General features: G+C 39.9%; 6 protein-coding genes across 8 annotated transcripts; 3 read left to right on the top strand and 3 right to left on the bottom strand.

The window, feature by feature from the left end:
* Window positions 1-7,661: 7,661 nt before the first annotated feature.
* Window positions 7,662-8,190, bottom strand: LOC111605107 (cyclin-dependent kinase inhibitor 1C-like). The gene is made up of 2 exons (XM_023323448.2): window positions 8,179-8,190; window positions 7,662-8,111 (listed from the first exon to the last, which is right to left on the bottom strand). Exons 1-2 carry the CDS (start codon window positions 8,188-8,190, stop codon window positions 7,662-7,664), a joined length of 462 nt encoding a protein of 153 aa, XP_023179216.2.
* A 1,980-nt stretch (window positions 8,191-10,170) lies between these two features.
* LOC111605106 (calphotin-like) lies at window positions 10,171-11,020 on the top strand. The gene is made up of 2 exons (XM_023323447.2): window positions 10,171-10,455; window positions 10,543-11,020. Exons 1-2 carry the CDS (start codon window positions 10,444-10,446, stop codon window positions 11,011-11,013), a joined length of 483 nt encoding a protein of 160 aa, XP_023179215.2. The 5' UTR covers window positions 10,171-10,443; the 3' UTR covers window positions 11,014-11,020.
* A 1,704-nt stretch (window positions 11,021-12,724) lies between these two features.
* Window positions 12,725-15,064, top strand: LOC111605104 (cuticle protein 38-like). The gene is made up of 3 exons (XM_030225947.1): window positions 12,725-12,831; window positions 12,889-13,163; window positions 14,953-15,064. The coding sequence occupies exons 1-3, from the start codon at window positions 12,820-12,822 to the stop codon at window positions 15,062-15,064; spliced, it is 399 nt and encodes a 132-aa protein (XP_030081807.1). The 5' UTR covers window positions 12,725-12,819.
* Window positions 13,844-14,775, bottom strand: LOC111605073 (cuticle protein 38-like). Its single transcript, XM_030225435.1, has 2 exons — window positions 14,722-14,775; window positions 13,844-14,247 (listed from the first exon to the last, which is right to left on the bottom strand). Exons 1-2 carry the CDS (start codon window positions 14,773-14,775, stop codon window positions 13,936-13,938), a joined length of 366 nt encoding a protein of 121 aa, XP_030081295.1. The 3' UTR covers window positions 13,844-13,935.
* Window positions 15,065-15,918: 854 nt separating the features above from the next.
* LOC111605093 (cuticle protein 38-like) lies at window positions 15,919-18,482 on the bottom strand. Of its 3 annotated transcripts, none has more exons than XM_030225934.1 (3): window positions 18,288-18,482; window positions 18,143-18,229; window positions 15,919-16,281 (listed from the first exon to the last, which is right to left on the bottom strand). In XM_030225934.1, the coding sequence occupies exons 1-3, from the start codon at window positions 18,297-18,299 to the stop codon at window positions 15,919-15,921; spliced, it is 462 nt and encodes a 153-aa protein (XP_030081794.1). In that variant the 5' UTR covers window positions 18,300-18,482. The 3 variants fall into 3 exon arrangements, with proteins under 3 accessions (XP_030081794.1, XP_030081804.1, XP_023179200.2); XM_030225944.1 differs by lacking the exons at window positions 18,143-18,229; window positions 18,288-18,482 and adding an exon at window positions 16,381-16,452 and having other exon boundaries at window positions 15,919-16,056; window positions 16,108-16,323; XM_023323432.2 differs by lacking the exons at window positions 18,143-18,229; window positions 18,288-18,482 and adding an exon at window positions 16,381-16,452 and having other exon boundaries at window positions 15,919-16,323.
* Window positions 16,756-17,235, top strand: LOC111605074 (cuticle protein 38-like). The gene is made up of 2 exons (XM_023323408.2): window positions 16,756-16,767; window positions 16,832-17,235. Exons 1-2 carry the CDS (start codon window positions 16,756-16,758, stop codon window positions 17,141-17,143), a joined length of 324 nt encoding a protein of 107 aa, XP_023179176.1. The 3' UTR covers window positions 17,144-17,235.
* Window positions 18,483-21,759: the final 3,277 nt, after the last annotated feature.

Raw genomic sequence — 21,759 nt, 5'->3', positions numbered from 1 at the left:
GGGGGCTATGAAGGGCTGAGTGAAATAGGTTTTTTGCAAATGTGAACAAAAGAAAGTGAATCAGAAAACTAAAAAGGAATATACTAGGCAAGCTCTAGATGGTATATATATAAATATATTTAATCATAGAAATGTAGCCAAATTTATTTACATTATTTATTTATTAACTTTTTTTTAAATTACTAAATTATTAATAGATTCTTTGCTCTCAAAGAGTCTTAGAATGCACAAAAAAACTTTATTAGCAATTACTAAATTATTAAAAACTTTAAATGGACTAAAAACTCCTCTCAGTCATTTTTTTTATTAAACTTCTTTTAAACAATATTCAAACATAAATTTGATGTTCAAATTAAGTAGATTCTGAATTTTTGATTATTTTCACATATTTTAAATTATATTAAAATATTTTCCAAACTGATTTAAGGTTTTTTAATTAGATTATATTTCGAGAAGGACCCATTGAGCTGTAATATTGGTAAAGCTCGTTATTGGCTTTTTTTAAGAAGAAAAAAGCTACAGACTCTTCTGAGTGAAACACAGAGCAGAGATGACAGTAAAAACTGTATCTATTTTTTCAATACATAATTATATTTTTAAGAGATTTTTATGTGAGAGCCTTACAAAAGATACCTGAACTAAAATCAAATTTATACTCATTTTATCATGTACCAAAAAAATAAATAAAAAAAATAACAAATAATACTCTACAGACTCTGCGTCATGAATGTATCAAATTTTTAATTATTATTTTTATATCACAAAGTATAAGAACAGTACATTTTTTAAATTATTGCAACTATGAATATCAAATAAAATATGTTGAATAGACAAGAAATTCTTTGTTCTAGAGGAAAATTATAGACTTACATATTTCAAATATGTACTTAGATTCGACATATTTCCTCAAAAGATATGAAACCCTGCAATAGATAAAGATTGATATTATTAGTCGAATATTTCATGCTCTATTAAAGACAATGAAGACCATAAAAACTATACAAATAAATTTTAATTTATAGATTTTTTAGAAATCAGTTCGTCTCATTGCAAATAAGTTTTTAATTAATTTCCTTACAGCAAATTCAGAAATCTTTTTGGAGCTCGGAGCTGCGAACCAGTCCGTGAACAGCCGCTGCGCCAGCCCTCAATTCTTAAAACGTCTTTCAAGTGGTTTCTTAGCGCAAAACTTTTCGGCTGTTTGCTTATTTGTCGTGTAATTAAAAGGCTAGAACATTAATTTCAACTGCAGCGAGAAGTGCGCAATGCAGACGTGGCCCCGAACCAGTAATAGAATCTACTCTGACAAAGCCTTACAAAGCGCTCCATGATAAATCCCCAAGATTTGGGGCCAAGTCACAAAGCAGCCGAACGAGGCAAAACGAACGTCTTGCCTGCCGTTCAACTAACTACAACTTATTTTTATTTTCATTCTCTCAGTTTTTGGCTGCCTGCACAAAGTCAACAAAGTCCGGCAAAAGGGAAAAACTCCTTGCAATTAGCGCTGGCAAAGTTCTTAGTTTGTAATTGATTTGCAGCAAACTGTTTGACGCGGCCGCACTCGCTGTAGCGAGGCTCCTTTAAAATTTAATGTCATGCCCCGAACGCACTAAAGTATGCAACACAATTGTTATTGAACACGTCGCAGCCAACAAATGCAAGCGGCAAGCGGCAACAGCCATCGTCAAAAGCAAAACAAAGAGCTTTGTCCCTACCCCCAGCTCTCAGTATACTAAAAAGCGAAGCAAAAAACGTGCACTGAGTGGGCATTAGAGGGCCGTAAGAAAAGTTAGCGCATGACATATGACGTCATACATAAGCATATCATTTGTTGAGCTATCAAAATGTGCGCAATGATTACTAATTCCCTTTGCAGCTCAATAACAATTGTAGCTAGACTAAGCTTGCTTTATAGGGCCACAGGAAGATATGGAGCAGCTCTCGCTCATTCACCTCTGCGCCCAAAGTGCAACAAAATGCACGGAAGCATAGAGAACAGGCAACAGCAGCAGCAACTGTGGCAGCAGCAGCTTTGGCAAATGGTTGTTCGGTGGACGATTTGAAAAATTCAACGCAAACAAACGGCAAGAGCAACAACAACTGGCATAGCTTTGCACTTTGTTAGGTGCGGCAATGTTGCAAGTCGAGCTGCCCCATTGATGACTTAAAAATCACACAAAAGTTGCCCTCACAGCCGTGCAGCACGAAACAATAACTCCCAACAGCAGTTCAATTGGAACTTGTGTTAGGGGCAGGCCGAGCGACTAGCACCTAAACTTGCTTAGAGCTCATTTTCTGGCAAGCTAGCCAGCAAAAGGCGGAGAGCTTCAAGCCACAGACAAATCGCTTTAAAGTGAGCCAAAGTGGCCAACGTATATAAGAAGTATAAAAGCGCAAGCGAATCCATCAAAAAATTAGCTCAGACCGTCGCCGATGCCCCGAGCGACGACGCAACACCCGAGTTGAAACTCATTTGCGGCACGTCGTCAAGTGACGCGTCCTCGACCAGCGCCACGACCACGACCGCCAGAAGGCGCCACTCAGCCAACGAAAAATAAAAAGGTAAATAAAATTGTTGCCTGAATATTTTGACAAATGCTGCAAATTGCAAAGGACCGACAGGCACACTGCCAAACTGCCAGTCTGCCAGTTCGCCAGTCCGTCAGGCAGGCGAGTTACATTTAAAGCTATGCCAACGCCTTTGACACGCATCGCGGCGCGAGGCTTTGATGTTAGGCTCTGCTTGGAGGGAGGCCTGCCAGAGTTGAGTAGAGTTGGCGGCTTGGTTGCCAGCAAATATTTGCTAAATGCAAATTACTTTTGACGCTCTGCGTCATGAAAACGCAAACGAAATGATTGGCTCCCACAGACTCTAGGAGTGCCTGGCAATCAAAGGCCCCAGCGAAATAAAAAAAATAAAAATAAAAATAAAAAAACAGCAGCTTCAGAGATCACAGGAGAGTTTCGTTGAGGTGACAGATTACACAAGAGTTGCCTAACCATTAAAAATTTGACATTTGACTGGCTTACACTTAATATTTAGAGTGTTTTCTTCATTTTGATGACACTAGAGTAAGAGTTCTGTAACACGAAAGAGAAGTTGTCTCTTAGATATTAACAAAATAAATATAATATTATTTGCGATGCATGGAAAATTTATTTTCATTATAATAACACAAGCAAAGAGTGAGGCTAACAGTTCAGTCCAGCTTAATTAAAGAAACGCGTATATATTATATATAGAACTCACTCAACAAGTCTTTGATCAGTCATTAATAATGGATCTATAATATATATATTTCTATTTATTAACATTTCCACCACAACACAAATCACAGAACCGTTTATTTGCCTGATCATTTGCTGCTTAACATTTTAGCTATATTTTATTTTCGACACACGCCAACTCGAACTTAATTTTTCTTACAAAACTAAGACAGCAGCCAGGGCCATGTGTATTGCAAGTGCGTAACAATTCGAAGTTCAAGTGGTTGCCATGCAACAGCTAATCTGATTCTGGCTTCCGGTTGTTGGCGATGCCTCGGTGCATATGTTGCCGCAGACATCCGAATGCAACTTCATTGCAATTAAACACTCAATTTGCAGTCCCTCGCTTCGCAATGTTTATAAATGAAATTTGGGCAAAGGTAAAGTTTGTGCGCCGCGGGCAACATGAAGCGCTGAAAGAGCAGATGGGGCTGTGGCTAGATGGGAGCTGGCAGTGAGGTGAAAGACTGGAGACAACGTCAACAGAAGTCGCAAAAACAAATAGTAAAAGCAAAATGGCGCCCCGGAACTTTGCTTGTTGTGGACCCGAAGTCGAGACGGGGGCCAGGTGAAGACGCTGATGCTGCGCATTTGCTGTAGATTATTACAAAAGTTTTAATACACAGACAGATAGAGTGACGGCAAGTTGTGCTTGTATAAAGGCCTCTGGTGTTTTGAGTTCTGCTTGTCGACGACGACGACGGCCAGGACGACTGGCAAGCCCGGCCCAGTGTAGCTCTCAAGGAGCCAAAACTCAATTCGAGTTGAGGCTTTCAGATAGCCTTGGCAGCTACAATTGCACATGGCAGAGTTTTCAAAGAGCTCGTGGGCTCGAGTATGTCGTCAGATCGTAAATTGTTTGCTTCCAAGTTTTGAAGATGTCAAAAAGTAGGCAACGGGACAGTTGAGCCGAGGCTACTGCAGGTAATTGCGCTTGCTATCGGTTGTGACATTGAGCAGGCAACTAATTGGCTCAGATTAGCTTTAATTGATAGTTAAAGAAGCGCTTACTCAGCAACTATTGGTAATTTAGATAGATATTTTATATATATAGATATATCTCTCTGGCCTAAACACAAATGTTTTCAAGTAACAATTTCCCTCCGCCTCGAAAAAAAGGGAAGTGCTAATTGCTATGTCAGGAGCTAAGTTGAATTTCTGGCAATTTCCTGGCAGGAGTTTCGAGTTCCCTTTCCAGCAGCTGGCAAGCGTGTGTGTGGCTGGGTGATTCCAGCCTTTTGTGTATCTTTAAACGATGTCTGGTTATTTCCGGGCGTCTGCTGCTGGCGTTTACTTTTAGTTTTAATTTGACAGCCCGCATAATTTTGCTATGATTTGCACTTCTTAATTAATTATTTTTCGCTTTCGCAACTAAATGCGGATCGGTGTGTCAGCAAATAAGACGCACACACACACACAAGCAGTCCCACATGTGAGCCAGGCCAGGCAACCCTTCAGCCCAGAGCCTGGCAAAACAAACTTCGACAAAAACTTTCTCCTTTTCAATTTTTCCCTTATTTTATTTTTTTTTTTTCGTTGGTGGCATGCTTCCTGGCAGACGTGAAGATTGCTTTTTCGACTGTGTGTGGGTGTGTGTTAAAGGAAAATTTGTGAGAGATTCGCAAATGCAGTTGGCATTTCTTGGCACCTTTGACACATGCGGCGTATGCGTAATATGCGTAGAGCAAAATCAATCCCCCACTGAAATGGCTTAGCGTGCAAATTCCCAGCTTATGTCAATTGACGGGCAACGATGCAGACATGCCCAAATGCTTTTTGTTTCATTTAAATAAGGCGCGTCTCCCCATTCTGTTTTTTTTTTCCTAATATATATGTATATGCGCAGTCAGCTCTAGCATTGTTAAGCCCTGTCACTGTGGCGGTGTTCCTACCCTGCTCGGGCTGCTCCAACTCCAACTCCAACTCCAACTCCAACTCCGTCTGTCAATTGCATTTAGCTGGCTATGCAAATTGGCAAAGCGTTTGCCATTTTCCGTTCGACGGCTGCTCATTATTTAGACGCTTAACGCGCGTCGCTTTGCATTAGGTGATTAAGTTTTGCAGCGCCACCTGGCGCTGGCTGCTGAAATTACGCTTTGTGCACTGTCGTCCATTGACATTTTTGTGGAGCAATGCGGTTTTTGTTTTCGCATCCAATTGTTGAAGCTTCCACGCTTTACACGCATTCAATTTTTCCCTCCATTTCTATCGCTGCGAAATCCTTGGCGGCGGGTGCCAAATGTCAAAGTGCTAGGCAACACCCACTCTCCCACACACACACACACACGGACAGACACGCTGTTGTCATCTATACATCTCCTGCATGCCCGGACATGTAAATTGCTCTGGCAAACAAATCACGTAGTCGGTGTACCAAGCACCGTGCAAGGCTTGTTCTCGTTCCCATATCAAAAGCCAGAAGCCAGGCTGCTGCTGCTGGATTTTCGAGCGGTGTTTTAGCTGAAAGGCTGAAAGCCACTGCCACCACCACCAGCAACCACTCACCCAAAAGCGAGCTGGAAACGCTGCCAAACAACCGCAACGAAAGCCGTCATACCGACTGTTCTCTTGCCTGGCAAATCTTCAGCTTTCGAATGCTAAGTGTTTGCTAAGAAAATTTTTCACTTTTTTCCTTTTAAGTCCAGGAATAGAAATAGATATCAAGCAGCACGCTGCTCACTTAAGTTCATCAACAATAACAATATTTATCTTCTATATATTCCAAGTTAAATGAAAACAAATGGAAGACATTTCGCATGCCGGGAAAACCAAATATTAAATGAGAAATAGTCCCTCAAGAAAAACAGATTGGAATTCTTGCCGAAGCCTTTCTAATTACACGTGAATGTGCATTAAAAGTTTGCACAAGAAGTCGATGTAAAATCAATTACCAAATAGGAAAGAGTCGGCAGCGCAATGATGCAATAAATTAAAAAAAAAGAGAAAGAGAAAGGAAAAGAGAAAACGCATGTGAGGAAAGCTAATGAAATGTGCCAAGAGCTGAGCGAGGGCCTGGGCTAGGTTTCAGATGAAATAAGTGAAGTTCATAGAATTTCTTATGTCGAGCACTTGCCAAAGGCGGAAATTACCAAAAATGTGCCGAGCACAACAAAAACAAGAATAATGTGAACAAAAATTAAGGCAAGTGGAGTTAAAAGTTAAGCCAACAAATGAAGATGAGGCTGGCATTTGGATAGAGAAGGAGTGAGAGAGAGAGTGATCCCTGCATGTGGCTCTGACGTATGGCCTATCGCACACACTCATCTACTCCCACACACACACAGCACACTGAGGCACAGACAAACTGAACTCTGGAGCAATTTTACGCAACAACAAAAAGTTTAATTGAGGATAAACTTTTCTGCGTTTGCGCTGCTGTTGAAAATCAACTAAGGCGAAGGCGCGGCGTAGTAGTGGGAGGAGGCGTGGCAAGCGTGTGCCGCTTATCTTTGCCGTTTAAGTTTTCGCTTTCAACTTTGCATTAGTTAGTTGTGCAGCCCACAGCCCTCAGCCCTCAGCCCTCAGCCCACGCCCACAGCCCACAGCCCACAGCCCTTTTGCTTAAAGCTTAAATTTCTGCAGCATACACTAGAGAAATCGAATGAAATTATTTGAACATTTATTGGTCCGTTCGTCTTTTGTTTGCCAAAGCCAAATGAATGGCAAATATGAGGGAAAAGCGCATGAGAAACGACATGAACCTGAACTCTGGCCAGCACTGCCATCGGGCGAGGTCCAGTGCAGCAGCTGACCTGCCACGCCCACACTCAAACAAGAGCACAGGGACATGTGCCATAATTCATTTTAGATGGACGCAAGTGAAAGACGTAGGACAATGCAACACAAATGACCTGAATAAAAGCATTGCGCCACAAACGATTGACTCGGCCAACCTCTCTACCTACATCGGAGCTAAACAAAAAAAACCAAACCAAAAACCATTTAGAAAGAAAGCCCAGTAGTTGCTTCACTGCATTTTTAATACACTTTCTGCTGAGGTGTATGAACAAAATATATGAAATATTAAAAGATATTTATTATGAGCTCATAATAAAAATTTAAAAACATTTAGAAGCCAGGTAAGTCTGTCTTATTTAATCCTGTCTTCGGTACTCCCAACTCAATATCGAAAGTTGAAAGGTTTTGCTGCCTATATATACTTGCCACACTTCATATGTCTGCTGCCCAGAACTTTCCAGTGTTGCAAAAGCAATTATAAAGCTGTTATGCCCAGCCATATAGCACCGAAAATTGGCCAACATTGCGGTCTAGACAAACAATGGAGAAGCAATTTTTGCACTTTTTGTAATAAGTTGAACGATTTTTATTAAAGGCTATCAGTCATTGAACACACAAACACGTTGTTAATCCTTGCTTGCTGGGAGCTGACTGCTCTACCACAATGCGGGAGCTGCGGCATAGCTGAGCGGAGCTGCGGCATAGCTGAGCGGAGCTGCTCCATAAGCCAGTGGAGCTGTGTACTTGGCAAACACAGGTGCCGCATAGGGATGGGCAATGGGAGCTGCAAGTGGGGCAGCCAAGGGAGCGGCGAATGGTGTAGCCAATGGGGCAGCCACTGGTCGGAAAACTGGAGCAGCCAATGGAGCAGCAACTGGTGCCACAGCCCGAACAACTGGAGCAACTGGAGCGACTGGTGCGACTGGAACCTGAGCAATCACAGGAGCAGCAGCAATGCCATTGAAGGTACGGGCCACCACTTGGCTGCTGGCAGCAGTCACCACAGGAGCGGGAGCAGCTAGCAGCGGAGCAGGTGCAACCAGCGGTGCGTGCAAAAGTCCTGGCTTCGCGGCAACGCAGGCAATCAGAGCACAGATGACAACGGCCTGTAAAATGTAGAGCAAGGATTAGTTGAAACGCTATCGAGGTATCCAAAAGCCATCAACAACTAACGTATTTGAACATCTTGAATTGATTCGGATGATTTGCTGATTTGCTGACTTGCTGATGGTTTGAAAGCGAAAAGCTAACTGATGTCAAACTGGAGCCATGCAGCGCATATTTATACGCATTCAGTGCTGGAGCTACTTAAAATGCGCCCTGCGTCTAGCGCGTTGCCCATTATAAGTGCTGGCATTATAATTGGCCGCTGAGCCGTTGGTTAGTTCCAGCAAATGTCTTTGAGGGCCTTCGGCTGACAAAACCCGAAGGGCAGCCAATTGCGATTGCCGCAGCTAATTGTACAAGATTTGTATGAAAACCAAAGTGCATGAAATTCAATTGATTGAGAAACTTACTAAATTATGATGAACGTAAATAAATAGTTCAAATAACTAAGAATAAAGACCTACTTTCTATAAGAGATTCACAATAAATTTAAAATAAAATATGTATTTTAGTTATAAATAAATTATTAGCCATAAAAGTTGTTTACTTCAAAATCCTATAAATTGTCAACTTTGAGTCTGCGAGACTTGTGGCTAATGCGATGAGCTTCAGTCAGCTGAGCAGTGCTCAAACGACAGAAAACGCATAATAAAAACTCCAACATTTTTGTTCTATTATTTTTCCGCATGTCATTTCCTATATATGTATATAGCCTAAGCCCAGCAAGCGATCTGAATAGAAGACGGAAACACAACTGGCTTCCCTGCTATGGCAAATGTGCATAAGTTTCTGCATTTGATTTGATTTTGTGTGTTCGCAAAGCGCCTTAAAGTTGTATCGCAGCTAGCAGCAACTTGACTCGGCTACTTGACTGCAATACCAAGTTATATTTTATGCCACATACACAAATTTTAATCAGAGCCAAAGTCAGTCATACGAATGCTATTTGCTTTATTCAGAAACAGATACTTAGCTCTCGTATCTATCCCTTATTTATTTTAATACTATTTAAAACGCAATTCAGCTCCAGGTAGCAATCCCAGTTGGTTGAGAGAAATTCGAGCAATTAAACATTTTGAGCACGTACAAACGGCCAAAGCGAACTTCAAATTATTGCCCGCCCACACAGTTCGGGTCAGCACAGATACACACGTACATACACACACGAAAATGTATGTATGTATATATGTAAACAAACGAGGAGTGAACACTTTTGCTTGTTGACACAAAAATTGTTTCATTTTATTTAACGCATTTTTATCAGGTCAAGGCTGATGAAATTCGATTTTACTTTAAGGTTTACTGAACTTATTGATTAAATGCTATAAATAAATGCAATACTATAAGCAGAAGAAGAGTCCGAGCTTAAGTAAGAGGCTGAAGAGATTTATAGATATAGCGAGAGAGAGAGATACAGATCTTGAAAGAATTAAATTTAAAGATAGATTGAGAGAGATATACATAGATTGATTGGAAAAGACATGATGAAAGATATAGACAAAGAGGGAGATACGGCGAGAATTAAAGCTGAAGAGCTAGAAAGATAGCATCAGAGAAGAGAGAGCTTATTGAAGAGATCAAAGAGCAAAAGAGGATGACAAAGAGAGTTACAGATGCATGAAGAGTAGCACAGAATGATAAACAGTTAAACAGTGACAGAGATCGAGAGTACGTTAAGACAGAGAGCAGATGCAAGATAAACATAGAGTTAAAGAGAGATAAGTAGAGTGACATGTGAGATGCAAAGATTTTATAAAAGACAAAAATCCAAAGAGAACTAAAGCTAAAAGAAGACTTAGATAAAAAGAAAGAGATAAATAGAAAAAAAAATATAATATATAAATAAATAAAAATAAATAAATAGAAAGAAGAACAACACAAAAAGAGAAAGTAAATTTGAAATTGAAATTCCTAACTAAGAAAATATGATAATGAGCTCTATCATTTTGAAATCTGTCAAGCAGCTGATTTTTTGACACTAATTTGATATCGTATAAAGATGTATCAAAAGTTACAACGTTCAACTGCAGTTTACAGCTTATGCATTTGAATATAAAATAAAATTGCAATATTAACCAACGCCTCATCACGGCTACCGTTACAGTTAGCTCAGGTGTGTCAGCGCTTGGCTTGCTTTGCTTTAGTTTGCCTGTGCGCTCTGCATGCTAATTTAGACATTTTTGCTGTATTTTTTCTTCTTCTGTTTCTATTGCGCGTCCGTCACGTGCGTTTTGATTTGCTATAAAAATAAATCGAAAACGAAGACATGTCATCAAACACAGTTTCGCTTTTCAAGTGCCAACTCGAAAAAGCAATCAGAAATCCTTCAACATGTTCAAATACGTAAGTTGTCTGCGGTTTATGTTGTCCTGCTCCTGTTACTCATTCCATATATACTCATTCTGTCTCCCTCTCTCTCTCTCTCCTCAGGCTTTTGTCCTCTGCGCTCTGATTGCATGTGCCGCCGGCAAGCCAGGCTTACTGCACGCCCCGCTGGCTGCTCCAGCCGCCCTCGTTGCTGCACCTGCACCTGTAATAACTGCAACAAGCAGCCAAGTAGTGGCCAGAAACTTCAATGGCATTGCTGCTGCTCCCTTGATTGTGCCAGTACCAGTTGCTCCAGTTGTCCGAGCTGCTCCTCTAGCAGCGCCCATTGCTGCTCCTCTGATTGCTAGGTACGCAGCTGCTCCTCTGGCTGCTCCTCTGGCTGCTCCTCTGGCTGCTCCTTTGGCTGCTCCTCTGGCTGCACCTCTGGCAGGTCCACTCTACTCCAGGTACGCAGCTGCTCCCCTCGCAGCACCAATTGCTTCTCCTCTGGGCGCTCCACTCTACTCCAGGTACGCAGCTTCTCCTTTTGCCCCGCTGAACTACGCAGCTGCTCCAGCGCCACTTTTGATTTAAGCCAAAAAGCGACCTGTGATTATATGTAAAAATGTATATAAATAATTGATTAAATATTAAAGAAAAACAAATAAGAAAGTTGTACTTGGGAGCTGTTCTTGGGCTGCAGGCTGGGGTTTGTTAAGTTCTGCCACACCTACTTCTCGCTGTTACATATATAAATCAAATACATATATATACATATCTTCATGGCAATATATAACTTATACCGAAACGCATCTTCTTTAAGCATACCCATGACGGATAATAATGAAGTTCGTTTTATCCGCAATCTATTTTATTTAACGAAAAAATAAGAGACATGTGAATTATCTTTACGATACCTATATAAGAGCTAAGCTCTCTAACTTCGAGGTCCATAATTTTGTGTACAAATATTGTATTGTGTTGCTAAACAGAACGCAACAGAATTTATTGTTTTTATGAACTCAACACACTTCACATTTTCAATGGGCTTAGGGTATAATTATAGGGAAAGCTTTTACTATTTTGTTGCTTTTGATTACTTCCAAAATTTGAAGCATAGTTATATATGTAACTTTCAAAATTTTCTGCTGAACTTGGCTCAAACATTTTCGATTGCCAATAAATTATTTATATATATAAAAAATATTTAGTCTAAGCCCCAATTGGCATTGGGGAATATAAATAAATAATATTAAAAATATACATAATGAAAATTGAATATTTTTAAAAATATGAACATGAACTCTTGATGGAAAATACTCTAAAAAAATGTTTATAAATTAACTGAGTAGGGGTACTCCCCAGACAAACGTCCTTTTATAAAATAAAAGCTTTCCTCTAAGCATGCCATGCCATTTTTCATAAGAAGTTTGAATCTAAAAGCCTAGCATAATGTTATAAAATATTTATATTTTTTAATAAGCATCATTGTTATTTATAGATTTTATTAATTTAATTTATTAATTAAATTTATAAAATTGCATAATTCAACTGCAGTTTTTAACCGTTGACGCCTTTGAGACAGCTCTATAAATAATCTATCATTTTTTCCCATACTCATTATGTTTTTATAATTAAAATCGAGCTTTATCTTACAGTTAACGGTTTGCTGTCCATTTCCCCATGACCTTGACATAAATGCCAGGTTTTTTTTCCAAAACAAATTCAAAGTTGCTTTTGGACAGTTTAATGTCACGCGTCGCTTCGCCAGTGTTGACAATAATTTTAACGTGACCTACGTGACATGCAAGCCAATTGGACAACGGTCGTTGCCGTTACGAAGCTTTTGTTTATGGCCCAGCCGCAAGTCCAATTAGAATAAGCTATGGACACACAGAAATACGCAAAGTTGACATTAATTTAAGAATTATACATTTATTTTTGATATATATTCATCATAATGTGAGCTAAAGAGGAAGGGGACGACAATCAATAAAATGAGCGAGTGCAATTGCCGGATGTATGAAATTGCTCAGCCCACAAGTTTAAGGACCTATAGAAATTTTAGGATTAGGAAATGAAGAATCGAACATAGGAGAAAAACCTGCCTAAATTATACTGCAAGCAATTTAACAACATTGACCTTATGGCTGCATTTTTCGAGCACGACGTGTTATACATTAATCAATGGAAAATAAAATAAAGAGCCATGCGAACTGATAATAGCTGCAAATGGTTCAATTTTAACCGTGTTTACCAACTGCCTGTGCATTTCAATGAACCCCATGAATCACAACTGAATGAAGACTGTTTGGGGTATAAATACGGACTGCAAACACTAGTTGGACATCACATTCCACTGCTACTCCCAACAGCAAAACAAACCCACAAATCCTCAACATGTTCAAATACGTAAGTATTTCAGAAGGACATACCTGGAGTCTATTACTGAACTCCTTCTGCTTACAGGCCGTTGTTATCTTCGCCATCGTCGCTGCCGTCTCTGCCAAGCCTGGTATACTCCGGGGCAGTCCCCTGGCTTACAATGCTCCATTGGTAGCTGCTGCTCCCGCTGCAGTGGTCGCAGCTCCTGCTCCTTATGTGACTGCCACCAGCAGCCAGGTCATCGCCCGCAACTACAATGGCATCGCCGCTGCTCCAGTGATCGCTCCAGTTGCTGCTCCAGTCATCGCCAAGTACGCAGCTGCTCCATTGGCAGCTCCTCTGGCCGCTCCATTGGCAGCTCCTTTGGCCTACAGCTCACCACTGACATACGCAGCTGCTGCTTCCCCTATTCTGTTTTAAGAATATCTTGATTAAAATAAATATACGAAGAGAAAATTGAAATATTTGTTGTTTGATATTGGAATCGCAAAGCTTGTTAACAACTCCAAGCTTCAATGGTATACCTTACACAGGTGAGATTCATTGGTCACCAGTTGTTTGAGATAAATGTGTGTAATTATTAAACTGGGCATTTTATCAATCACTGTAATTAAATGACCTGGTTTGAAAATATTAAATAATATAATATAAATAATAATCAATTTATTGTGGAAATTCTAAACTGCAGTTGCGAGCGCAGCATTGAAATATGAATTTGAATCGACAATGTTTGCTCACAGAAAACAATTCACACATTAAAACTGTATTTAATATTTCTGATATTTAGAGCTCAGCAAGCGATATATTGACAAGAGTTTCTTTAATTAAATTAATTTACTCTGATTAACGTAAGTCAGTAATAAGTGTAAGGAAACAATGCCAATGGAGTTCATGCCCTCCACTGTAAAGTTAAATATATAAAGATCTATATAATTAGGCAAATCCAAAGATTTATCCGACCCACAAACACTTCAGCTGATGCAGCCTAATTAATTGCAATAGGCCTTTAGCAACAAATTGTTGGCCAGATGCTGCTATAAGAATTTAATTGGCAAGATAGAAAAGCAATTTGATTATATTGTTGATTCGTAAAGCAGTTTATTATAGTTTCGATGATCACAGTTGTATTGCTTAAAGTAAAAGAGGCGCTGGGGCAGCAGCATAGCCAAGGGGCGCACTGTAGGCCAAAGGAGCAGCCAATGGAGCTGCCACATACTTGGAGATCACTGGAGCAGCAATTGGTGCAGCCAAAGGCGCACTCACATAGTTGGCAACCACAGGAGCAGTGGCTATTCCATTGTAATTACGGGCGAACACCTGGCTACTGGAAGCGGTCACATACGGGGCGGGAGCAGCAATCAATGGAGCACTATAAGCGAGAGGCGCACCAAGAAAGCCTGGCTTAGCAGCAGCGCACGCGATGATGGCAAGGATGACAACGGTCTGCAAAAATTAAACAAAATAAGTTAAATAATTCAGTTAAATAATAAAGAATTATATAACGTACGAATTTGAACATATTGGCTTGGCTTGACTGAGTTTCTAGTCTGATGAAAGCTTTAAAAGTCTCTGATGCCATTCAACAGTGCGATCTGTGGTATATATACCAAAAGAGGACTACGAATGTGACCTTACAGTTGCATTTTTTGAATTCGTTGGCCCTACGACGTGTTATACATTAATCAATGGGAAGCAACAGAAATGATAATGGCTACAAAACGTTAAACTTTAACTGTGTTTACCAACTGCCTCTGCATTTCAATGAACTACATGAATCACAACTGAAGACTGCTTTGGGTATAAATATGGATTGCCTGCTGTAGTTTGTTATCAATCAGTCCACAGCTACTCCTAACAGCAGCACAACCCACAAATCCTCAACATGTTCAAATACGTAAGTATTTCAGAAGGACATACCTGGAGTCCATTACTAAACTCCTTCTGCTTACAGGCCGTTGTTATCTTCGCCATCGTCGCTGCCGTCTCTGCCAAGCCTGGTATACTCCTGGGCAGTCCCCTGGCTTACAATGCTCCATTGGTAGCTGCTGCTCCCGCTGCAGTGGTTGCAGCTCCTGCTCCTTATGTGACTGCCACCAGCAGCCAGGTCATCGCCCGCAACTACAATGGTATCGCCGCTGCTCCAGTGATTGCTCCAGTGGCTGCTCCAGTCATCGCCAAGTATGCTGCTGCTCCATTGGCTGCTCCTTTGGCATACAGCTCGCCTTTGACTTATGCTGCTCCTGCTCCAGTTCTTTTGTAAATAAAAGAAATTTCGTGGAGAATGTAAATAAAATAAAACGTCATGAATGAATGAAAATTTTAATCCTGACTTTTTATTGAATGCCGAAAGGACCTCAGAGCGACAAATCAAGTTCATCACAGATGCAGTTATTAGATTACGTAAATATGTCATATTTATGTTTATTTATATATTCTTCTATGCTTTAAAGTCAGATTAGCTATATATTATCAAATATAGCTATATTCCGGCAACACGTACCTTTCTCACAATAAGCTAAATTTTTACGTAAGAGATGTCTGCATGAGATGTCACATGAGAGATGATTGCATCGCAGGATTTAAGTGTATTGCAAAATATTGAAATTTTCTTTTAAAAATAAATGATAGACAATCACGTTTTTTATTTGGAAAAAAAATTAAAAATTAATTATATTTAAAATATTTTCGGAGAAATAAAAGCGATTTAGACGTTCTTATATTTTTGTAGGTCAAGTTGAATTATCTTAAAGCATTGCATTGGTGGTGAGGTTAAAAGCTTCACAGTTATCAGTCAGACACAGTTAAGCTTTAATTTTCGTTCAAAGTATAAATTCATTTCTGCAAATTAAGTCATAATTACAATTTTCAATTAACCTATTGATTTAAAGTTCATTGAACTGCGGAGGCCTTGCCAAGCCAGCCCTTAGAGACCTTGACACACATGCAAAATACCAATGCCACACGAAATATTCGACATCAATTATTTGGTCAACGTTGTGGGTACGTGAGTCCAATACCAAATGAGCTAAAGGTGGCTCACACTCTTTACCATTCAATCAATAAAAATGAATTTTTCAGCGTTTAAAGTTTTATTTGCAGTCATTTGAGGGGATCTTACAAAAGAACTGGAGCAGGAGCAGCATAAGTCAAAGGCGAGCTGTATGCCAAAGGACTGCTGTAGGCCAAAGGAGCAGCCAATGGAGCAGCTGCGTACTTGGCGATGACTGGAGCAGCCAATGGAGCAGCTGCGTACTTGGCGATGACTGGAGCAGCCAATGGAGCAGCAGCATACTTGGCGATGACTGGAGCAGCCACTGGAGCGATCACTGGAGCAGCGGCGATGCCATTGTAGTTGCGGGCGAAGACCTGGCTGCTGGTGGCAGTCACATAAGGAGCAGGAGCTGCAACCACTGCAGCGGGAGCAGCAGCTACCAATGGAGCATTGTAAGCCAGGGGACTGCCCAGGAGTATACCAGGCTTGGCAGAGACGGCAGCGACGATGGCGAAGATAACAACGGCCTGTAAGCAGAAGGAGTTTAGTAATGGACTCCAGGTATGTCCTTCTGAAATACTTACGTATTTGAACATGTTGAGGATTTGTGGGTTGTGCTGCTGTTAGGAGTAGCTGTGGACTGATTGATAACAAACTACAGCAGGCAATCCATATTTATACCCAAAGCAGTCTTCAGTTGTGATTCATGTAGTTCATTGAAATGCAGAGGCAGTTGGTAAACACAGTTAAAGTTTAACGTTTTGTAGCCATTATCATTTCTGTTGCTTCCCATTGATTAATGTATAACACGTCGTAGGGCCAACGAATTCAAAAAATGCAACTGTAAGGTCACATTCGTAGTCCTCTTTTGGTATATATACCACAGTTCGCACTGTTGAATGGCATCAGAGACTTTTAAAGCTTTCATCAGACTAGAAACTCAGTCAAGCCAAGCCAATATGTTCAAATTCGTACGTTATATAATTCTTTATTATTTAACTGAATTATTTAACTTATTTTGTTTAATTTTTGCAGACCGTTGTCATCCTTGCCATCATCGCGTGCGCTGCTGCTAAGCCAGGCTTTCTTGGTGCGCCTCTCGCTTATAGTGCTCCATTGATTGCTGCTCCCGCCCCGTATGTGACCGCTTCCAGTAGCCAGGTGTTCGCCCGTAATTACAATGGAATAGCCACTGCTCCTGTGGTTGCCAACTATGTGAGTGCGCCTTTGGCTGCACCAATTGCTGCTCCAGTGATCTCCAAGTATGTGGCAGCTCCATTGGCTGCTCCTTTGGCCTACAGTGCGCCCCTTGGCTATGCTGCTGCCCCAGCGCCTCTTTTACTTTAAGCAATACAACTGTGATCATCGAAACTATAATAAACTGCTTTACGAATCAACAATATAATCAAATTGCTTTTCTATCTTGCCAATTAAATTCTTATAGCAGCATCTGGCCAACAATTTGTTGCTAAAGGCCTATTGCAATTAATTAGGCTGCATCAGCTGAAGTGTTTGTGGGTCGGATAAATCTTTGGATTTGCCTAATTATATAGATCTTTATATATTTAACTTTACAGTGGAGGGCATGAACTCCATTGGCATTGTTTCCTTACACTTATTACTGACTTACGTTAATCAGAGTAAATTAATTTAATTAAAGAAACTCTTGTCAATATATCGCTTGCTGAGCTCTAAATATCAGAAATATTAAATACAGTTTTAATGTGTGAATTGTTTTCTGTGAGCAAACATTGTCGATTCAAATTCATATTTCAATGCTGCGCTCGCAACTGCAGTTTAGAATTTCCACAATAAATTGATTATTATTTATATTATATTATTTAATATTTTCAAACCAGGTCATTTAATTACAGTGATTGATAAAATGCCCAGTTTAATAATTACACACATTTATCTCAAACAACTGGTGACCAATGAATCTCACCTGTGTAAGGTATACCATTGAAGCTTGGAGTTGTTAACAAGCTTTGCGATTCCAATATCAAACAACAAATATTTCAATTTTCTCTTCATATATTTATTTTAATCAAGATATTCTTAAAACAGAATAGGGGAAGCAGCAGCTGCGTATGTCAGTGGTGAGCTGTAGGCCAAAGGAGCTGCCAATGGAGCGGCCAGAGGAGCTGCCAATGGAGCAGCTGCGTACTTGGCGATGACTGGAGCAGCCAATGGAGCAGCAGCATACTTGGCGATGACTGGAGCAGCAACTGGAGCGATCACTGGAGCAGCGGCGATGCCATTGTAGTTGCGGGCGATGACCTGGCTGCTGGTGGCAGTCACATAAGGAGCAGGAGCTGCAACCACTGCAGCGGGAGCAGCAGCTACCAATGGAGCATTGTAAGCCAGGGGACTGCCCCGGAGTATACCAGGCTTGGCAGAGACGGCAGCGACGATGGCGAAGATAACAACGGCCTGTAAGCAGAAGGAGTTTTATAGTGGACTCCAGGTATGTTTCTACTGAAATACTTACGTATTTGAACATGTTGAGGATTTGTGGGTTTGTTGTACTGTTGGGAGTAGCAGTGGAATGTGATGTCCAACTAGTGTTTGCAGTCCGTATTTATACCCCAAACAGTCTTCATTCAGTTGTGATTCATGGGGTTCATTGAAATGCGCAGGCAGTTGGTAAACACGGTTAAAATTGAACCATTTGCAGCTATTATCAGTTCGCGTGGCTCTTTATTTTATTTTCCATTGATTAATGTATAACACGTCGTGGGGCTTAAAAATTCGAAAATCGCAGACATAAGGCAAACCTTGTAGACTTTTATGCTGCAGCAATTGTCACAATTCACAAGTCTAATTAAAATTTACATTTGTCAATCAAATTTCCATTGCATCATACGATGCAGCTGTTGATGGGCGTTGTTGAGGTGGTTAGTTACACCAAGAATGGTTGCTCCTTTAGGCTTAGATTTAGCAAGAAGTTTTTCTTCCATAGAATTTCTACTGCTGAATTTATACTGCAGTTGGCTTATCCGCTTCTGTGGGTTATCGTGGTGCTTCCTGTAAGCTGAGGCTGGAGCAATTTCAAGCTAAATAAAAACTCATCATCGGCTGCATATCCTTTAAACTGCCAAAATGTTTCAAAACTGTTTACTTGGCATACACACGCTCACTCTCTGTTCTCATCTCCCTCTCTCTCTCTCTCTCTCTCTCAGTCTCTCTCACTCACACACATGGTTTAAGCTATTTGCGTTATCCTTGCTTTTCCACATGGTTATTTGTTAGTTTCGCGAATTTATCTGAAATGCTTTCATGGCGCATTTCATGCATTGATGCACAATTTAAAAAGCCATTTTTGGGCTCGCGCTTGCTGATAGACGATAAAATCCTTAGCATGCGAGCAAAGCAGTGCCAAATCCTTTCCATATGTTATCGCTTATTGCTTGGCCCCGACTTTGTTTAGGCTTTGCCACAACTGGGTATTTGGTTGCGAGGCGCCCGGCGCCCCACACACCTCTCGCCAGTCGGCAGTAATTTGATTAGTTGCAACTTGGTGAAGTTGTTTGTAATTACAAAAACCGAACTACAATGACAGCAGCTGCGTAATTGAATTTACCTTTCGGGGGGAGCTGGAGCAGCGGCCAACTGCAACCAGAATTGTGTGAAAAACTGTGCGACTTTCGCGTTCTCCTCTAAATAATTAAAAGTTCGTCCTTGCCCAGGCAACGCGCTGGCCGCCCATTTTGCGTTTTTGTTTGCCATTTGTAATTGCTGTTAATGGCAAAAACAAGCAACGGTACATGGCCTTTTGTTAACCTGCGGAAAAAAAAACCCCCAACAAACTTGGCAGCTCGCAACACTACACGGATTTTGCATTAAAAAATCACACGCCCAACCCAAAGCAAACTCCAAATGGCTGACAACACGGACTAGTCAAAAAGTAGAATTCGTGTATTTATGTAGACAAGTAAACATTTTTAAATGTTAAGTGAAGAAATTTGATAAATAGCGGCAGTAACACATTTATAATAATGTCGCGCTAAACTTTAAGCTGATAATTTGATTAGCTTTACAAATATGCAAATATTAATACGATATATAGTAAGCTGAGCACTGTGAGCTGAAAACTTGTTTGTGAGAAGAGCTTTTGTAAGCTGATTACCTTTGGATATAAGGCAATATGAATGAAATGAATTTAATAACCTTAGATTAATTTTCATATCAAGTCAGCATAACCCAAGTAGGCTAAGGATATGAGCTTATTTTCAATTAATAATTATGTAAATGAAATGTATTTGATTAGTAAAATAATAATCTAAGGCTCCATTTGTTATATAATAAAAAAATTATAGAAAAAGTCTTGAGTTGTTTTTTAAAGCATCAATTGCCAAGACTGACATGGTTGCCTTTAAAAATATTTCTAAATGAATCAAAAAATATAAAAAAATTATAAATGAAATCAAATAAGCCTTCAAATATAGAGAGATTGATTGAGCTGCAACGTTTATTTTTCACTCAAATGTTTAAGTAACAAAACTTATGCTGAAGTGAGTGTGGCTTAATTAAATTTTAAAACTCTCTATTATAACTTGTGTCCATTGCCATGATACATGGACAGAAATTTTATTTATTTATTCGTATGTTCCTATACTCAATCGTGTTGACATTTTTAAGGCTCTCCCACAATCCAATCAGGAGATGGCAATCAGTATCATGTTCCTACTTAAACATAGTTATTTAAATCAATAAATCTAATTTTTCTATTACAATAAATAATAATAATTAATTAATAAACAAATTAAAATTAATTAATTATTAAAAAATAATAATTAAAATAATTCATTTAAAATAATGAATTAATTAATTAATTAAAATAAATATATAAATATAGCTGATTCCTCTGTTAATTAACACAATTGCTCTTTATTTGTTGCAGCACAAGTCTAGGCTCAATTTAACTAAGTTTCATCGCACTAAGACTTAATTAAAATATTTCTAAATATTTCTAAAATCAACTTCATTAATACACAGCTCACAAAAATATATATATAATACATAATATATATATATATATAAATGTACTTTCAATGACCTAATTGCAAAATTCAGTTTATAGTCAGAGACATTCCTAATTACCCAGTCAAAATCGTGCCCACTCCAACCTTTGGCCGAGCTAACGTCCTTGCTGAGGCGACGTCCCGTTCATCTGCCTGTCGCTAATTAGGCTAAACAAATTATGGAATATAATTAATAGAGAGCACGGGAAAGCAATTAACTTTTTGTGATAAACAACTGCGAGTGGAATTAATGTGCTCTTCAATTGTGAGCAGATTTATGGCTATCCCCGGGTTATGCTGCCGTAGTCCCAGTCACTAGCATCTGTACAAAAATAAAAAAAAAAAAGTAAAAAAAAAGAAAACGAAGATATTTTACAATTCACGTAGTGACATTTGCATTTTTGATTACTACAATATTTGCTGCATTGCTTTTTGTTTATTTGTAGGTGTCGAGTGGGTTGCCTGGCTTGAAACGTGTCAAGCAAATAAAAAAGGTTGATAAACAGCGAAAGAGGGGCAGCTGGAAGGTGGGGCATGTGCCTATTTGAATTGGCATACAAAAGGTCAGCGAGGCCTTAACAATTTTCCCAGCCGACTTTTGGGTTATTTCTTTATGCAAATCATCGCCAGGGATTGGGGCGGCATTTGCATTAGCTGTGGGCGTGACAAGGCCTGATTATGTTATTGTTGTTATTGCCACCGTTGGTCAGGGCCTCGGTTCACGGTGTCGTTTGCTTAATTTGTTTGTCGCGCTCTCACACACTGTCAAACGGATTCAATCAAAACGATTTTAGCTCTGAAGACAATGGCCAAAGCAAGCAAAGTTCAGCCAAAATCCAGACAATGAATGAGCCATGTATTATGTTTCCAGGCAATTGTTGAGGTTGTGCTGGAGCGGTCTTCTGCTTCTGGGGTATGCGGTTTCGTGTTCAAGCAGCA

This window comes from Drosophila hydei, unplaced genomic scaffold (genome assembly GCF_003285905.1).
Source record: "Drosophila hydei strain 15085-1641.00,03,60 unplaced genomic scaffold, DhydRS2 tig00000001-arrow-pilon, whole genome shotgun sequence".
Taxonomy (NCBI): Eukaryota; Metazoa; Arthropoda; class Insecta; order Diptera; family Drosophilidae; genus Drosophila; species Drosophila hydei.
This window is presented reverse-complemented; position numbering and strand designations above follow the sequence as displayed.

Coding starts and splice junctions, on each gene's coding strand:
- LOC111605104 (XM_030225947.1), top strand. Junction 13,164..14,952: donor CTGGCCGCTCCATTGGCAGC/TCCTTTGGCCTA, acceptor TGCTCCAGTGAT/TGCTCCAGTGGCTGCTCCAG.
- LOC111605073 (XM_030225435.1), bottom strand. CDS start 14,775: ATGGCGAAGATAACAACGGCCTGTAAGCAGAAGGAGTTTAGTAATGGA. Junction 14,248..14,721: donor AGTTTAGTAATGGACTCCAG/GTATGTCCTTCT, acceptor TAATTTTTGCAG/ACCGTTGTCATCCTTGCCAT.
- LOC111605093 (XM_030225934.1), bottom strand. Junction 16,282..18,142: donor TGGCTTACAATGCTCCATTG/GTAGCTGCTGCT, acceptor GTCTCTGCCAAG/CCTGGTATACTCCTGGGCAG.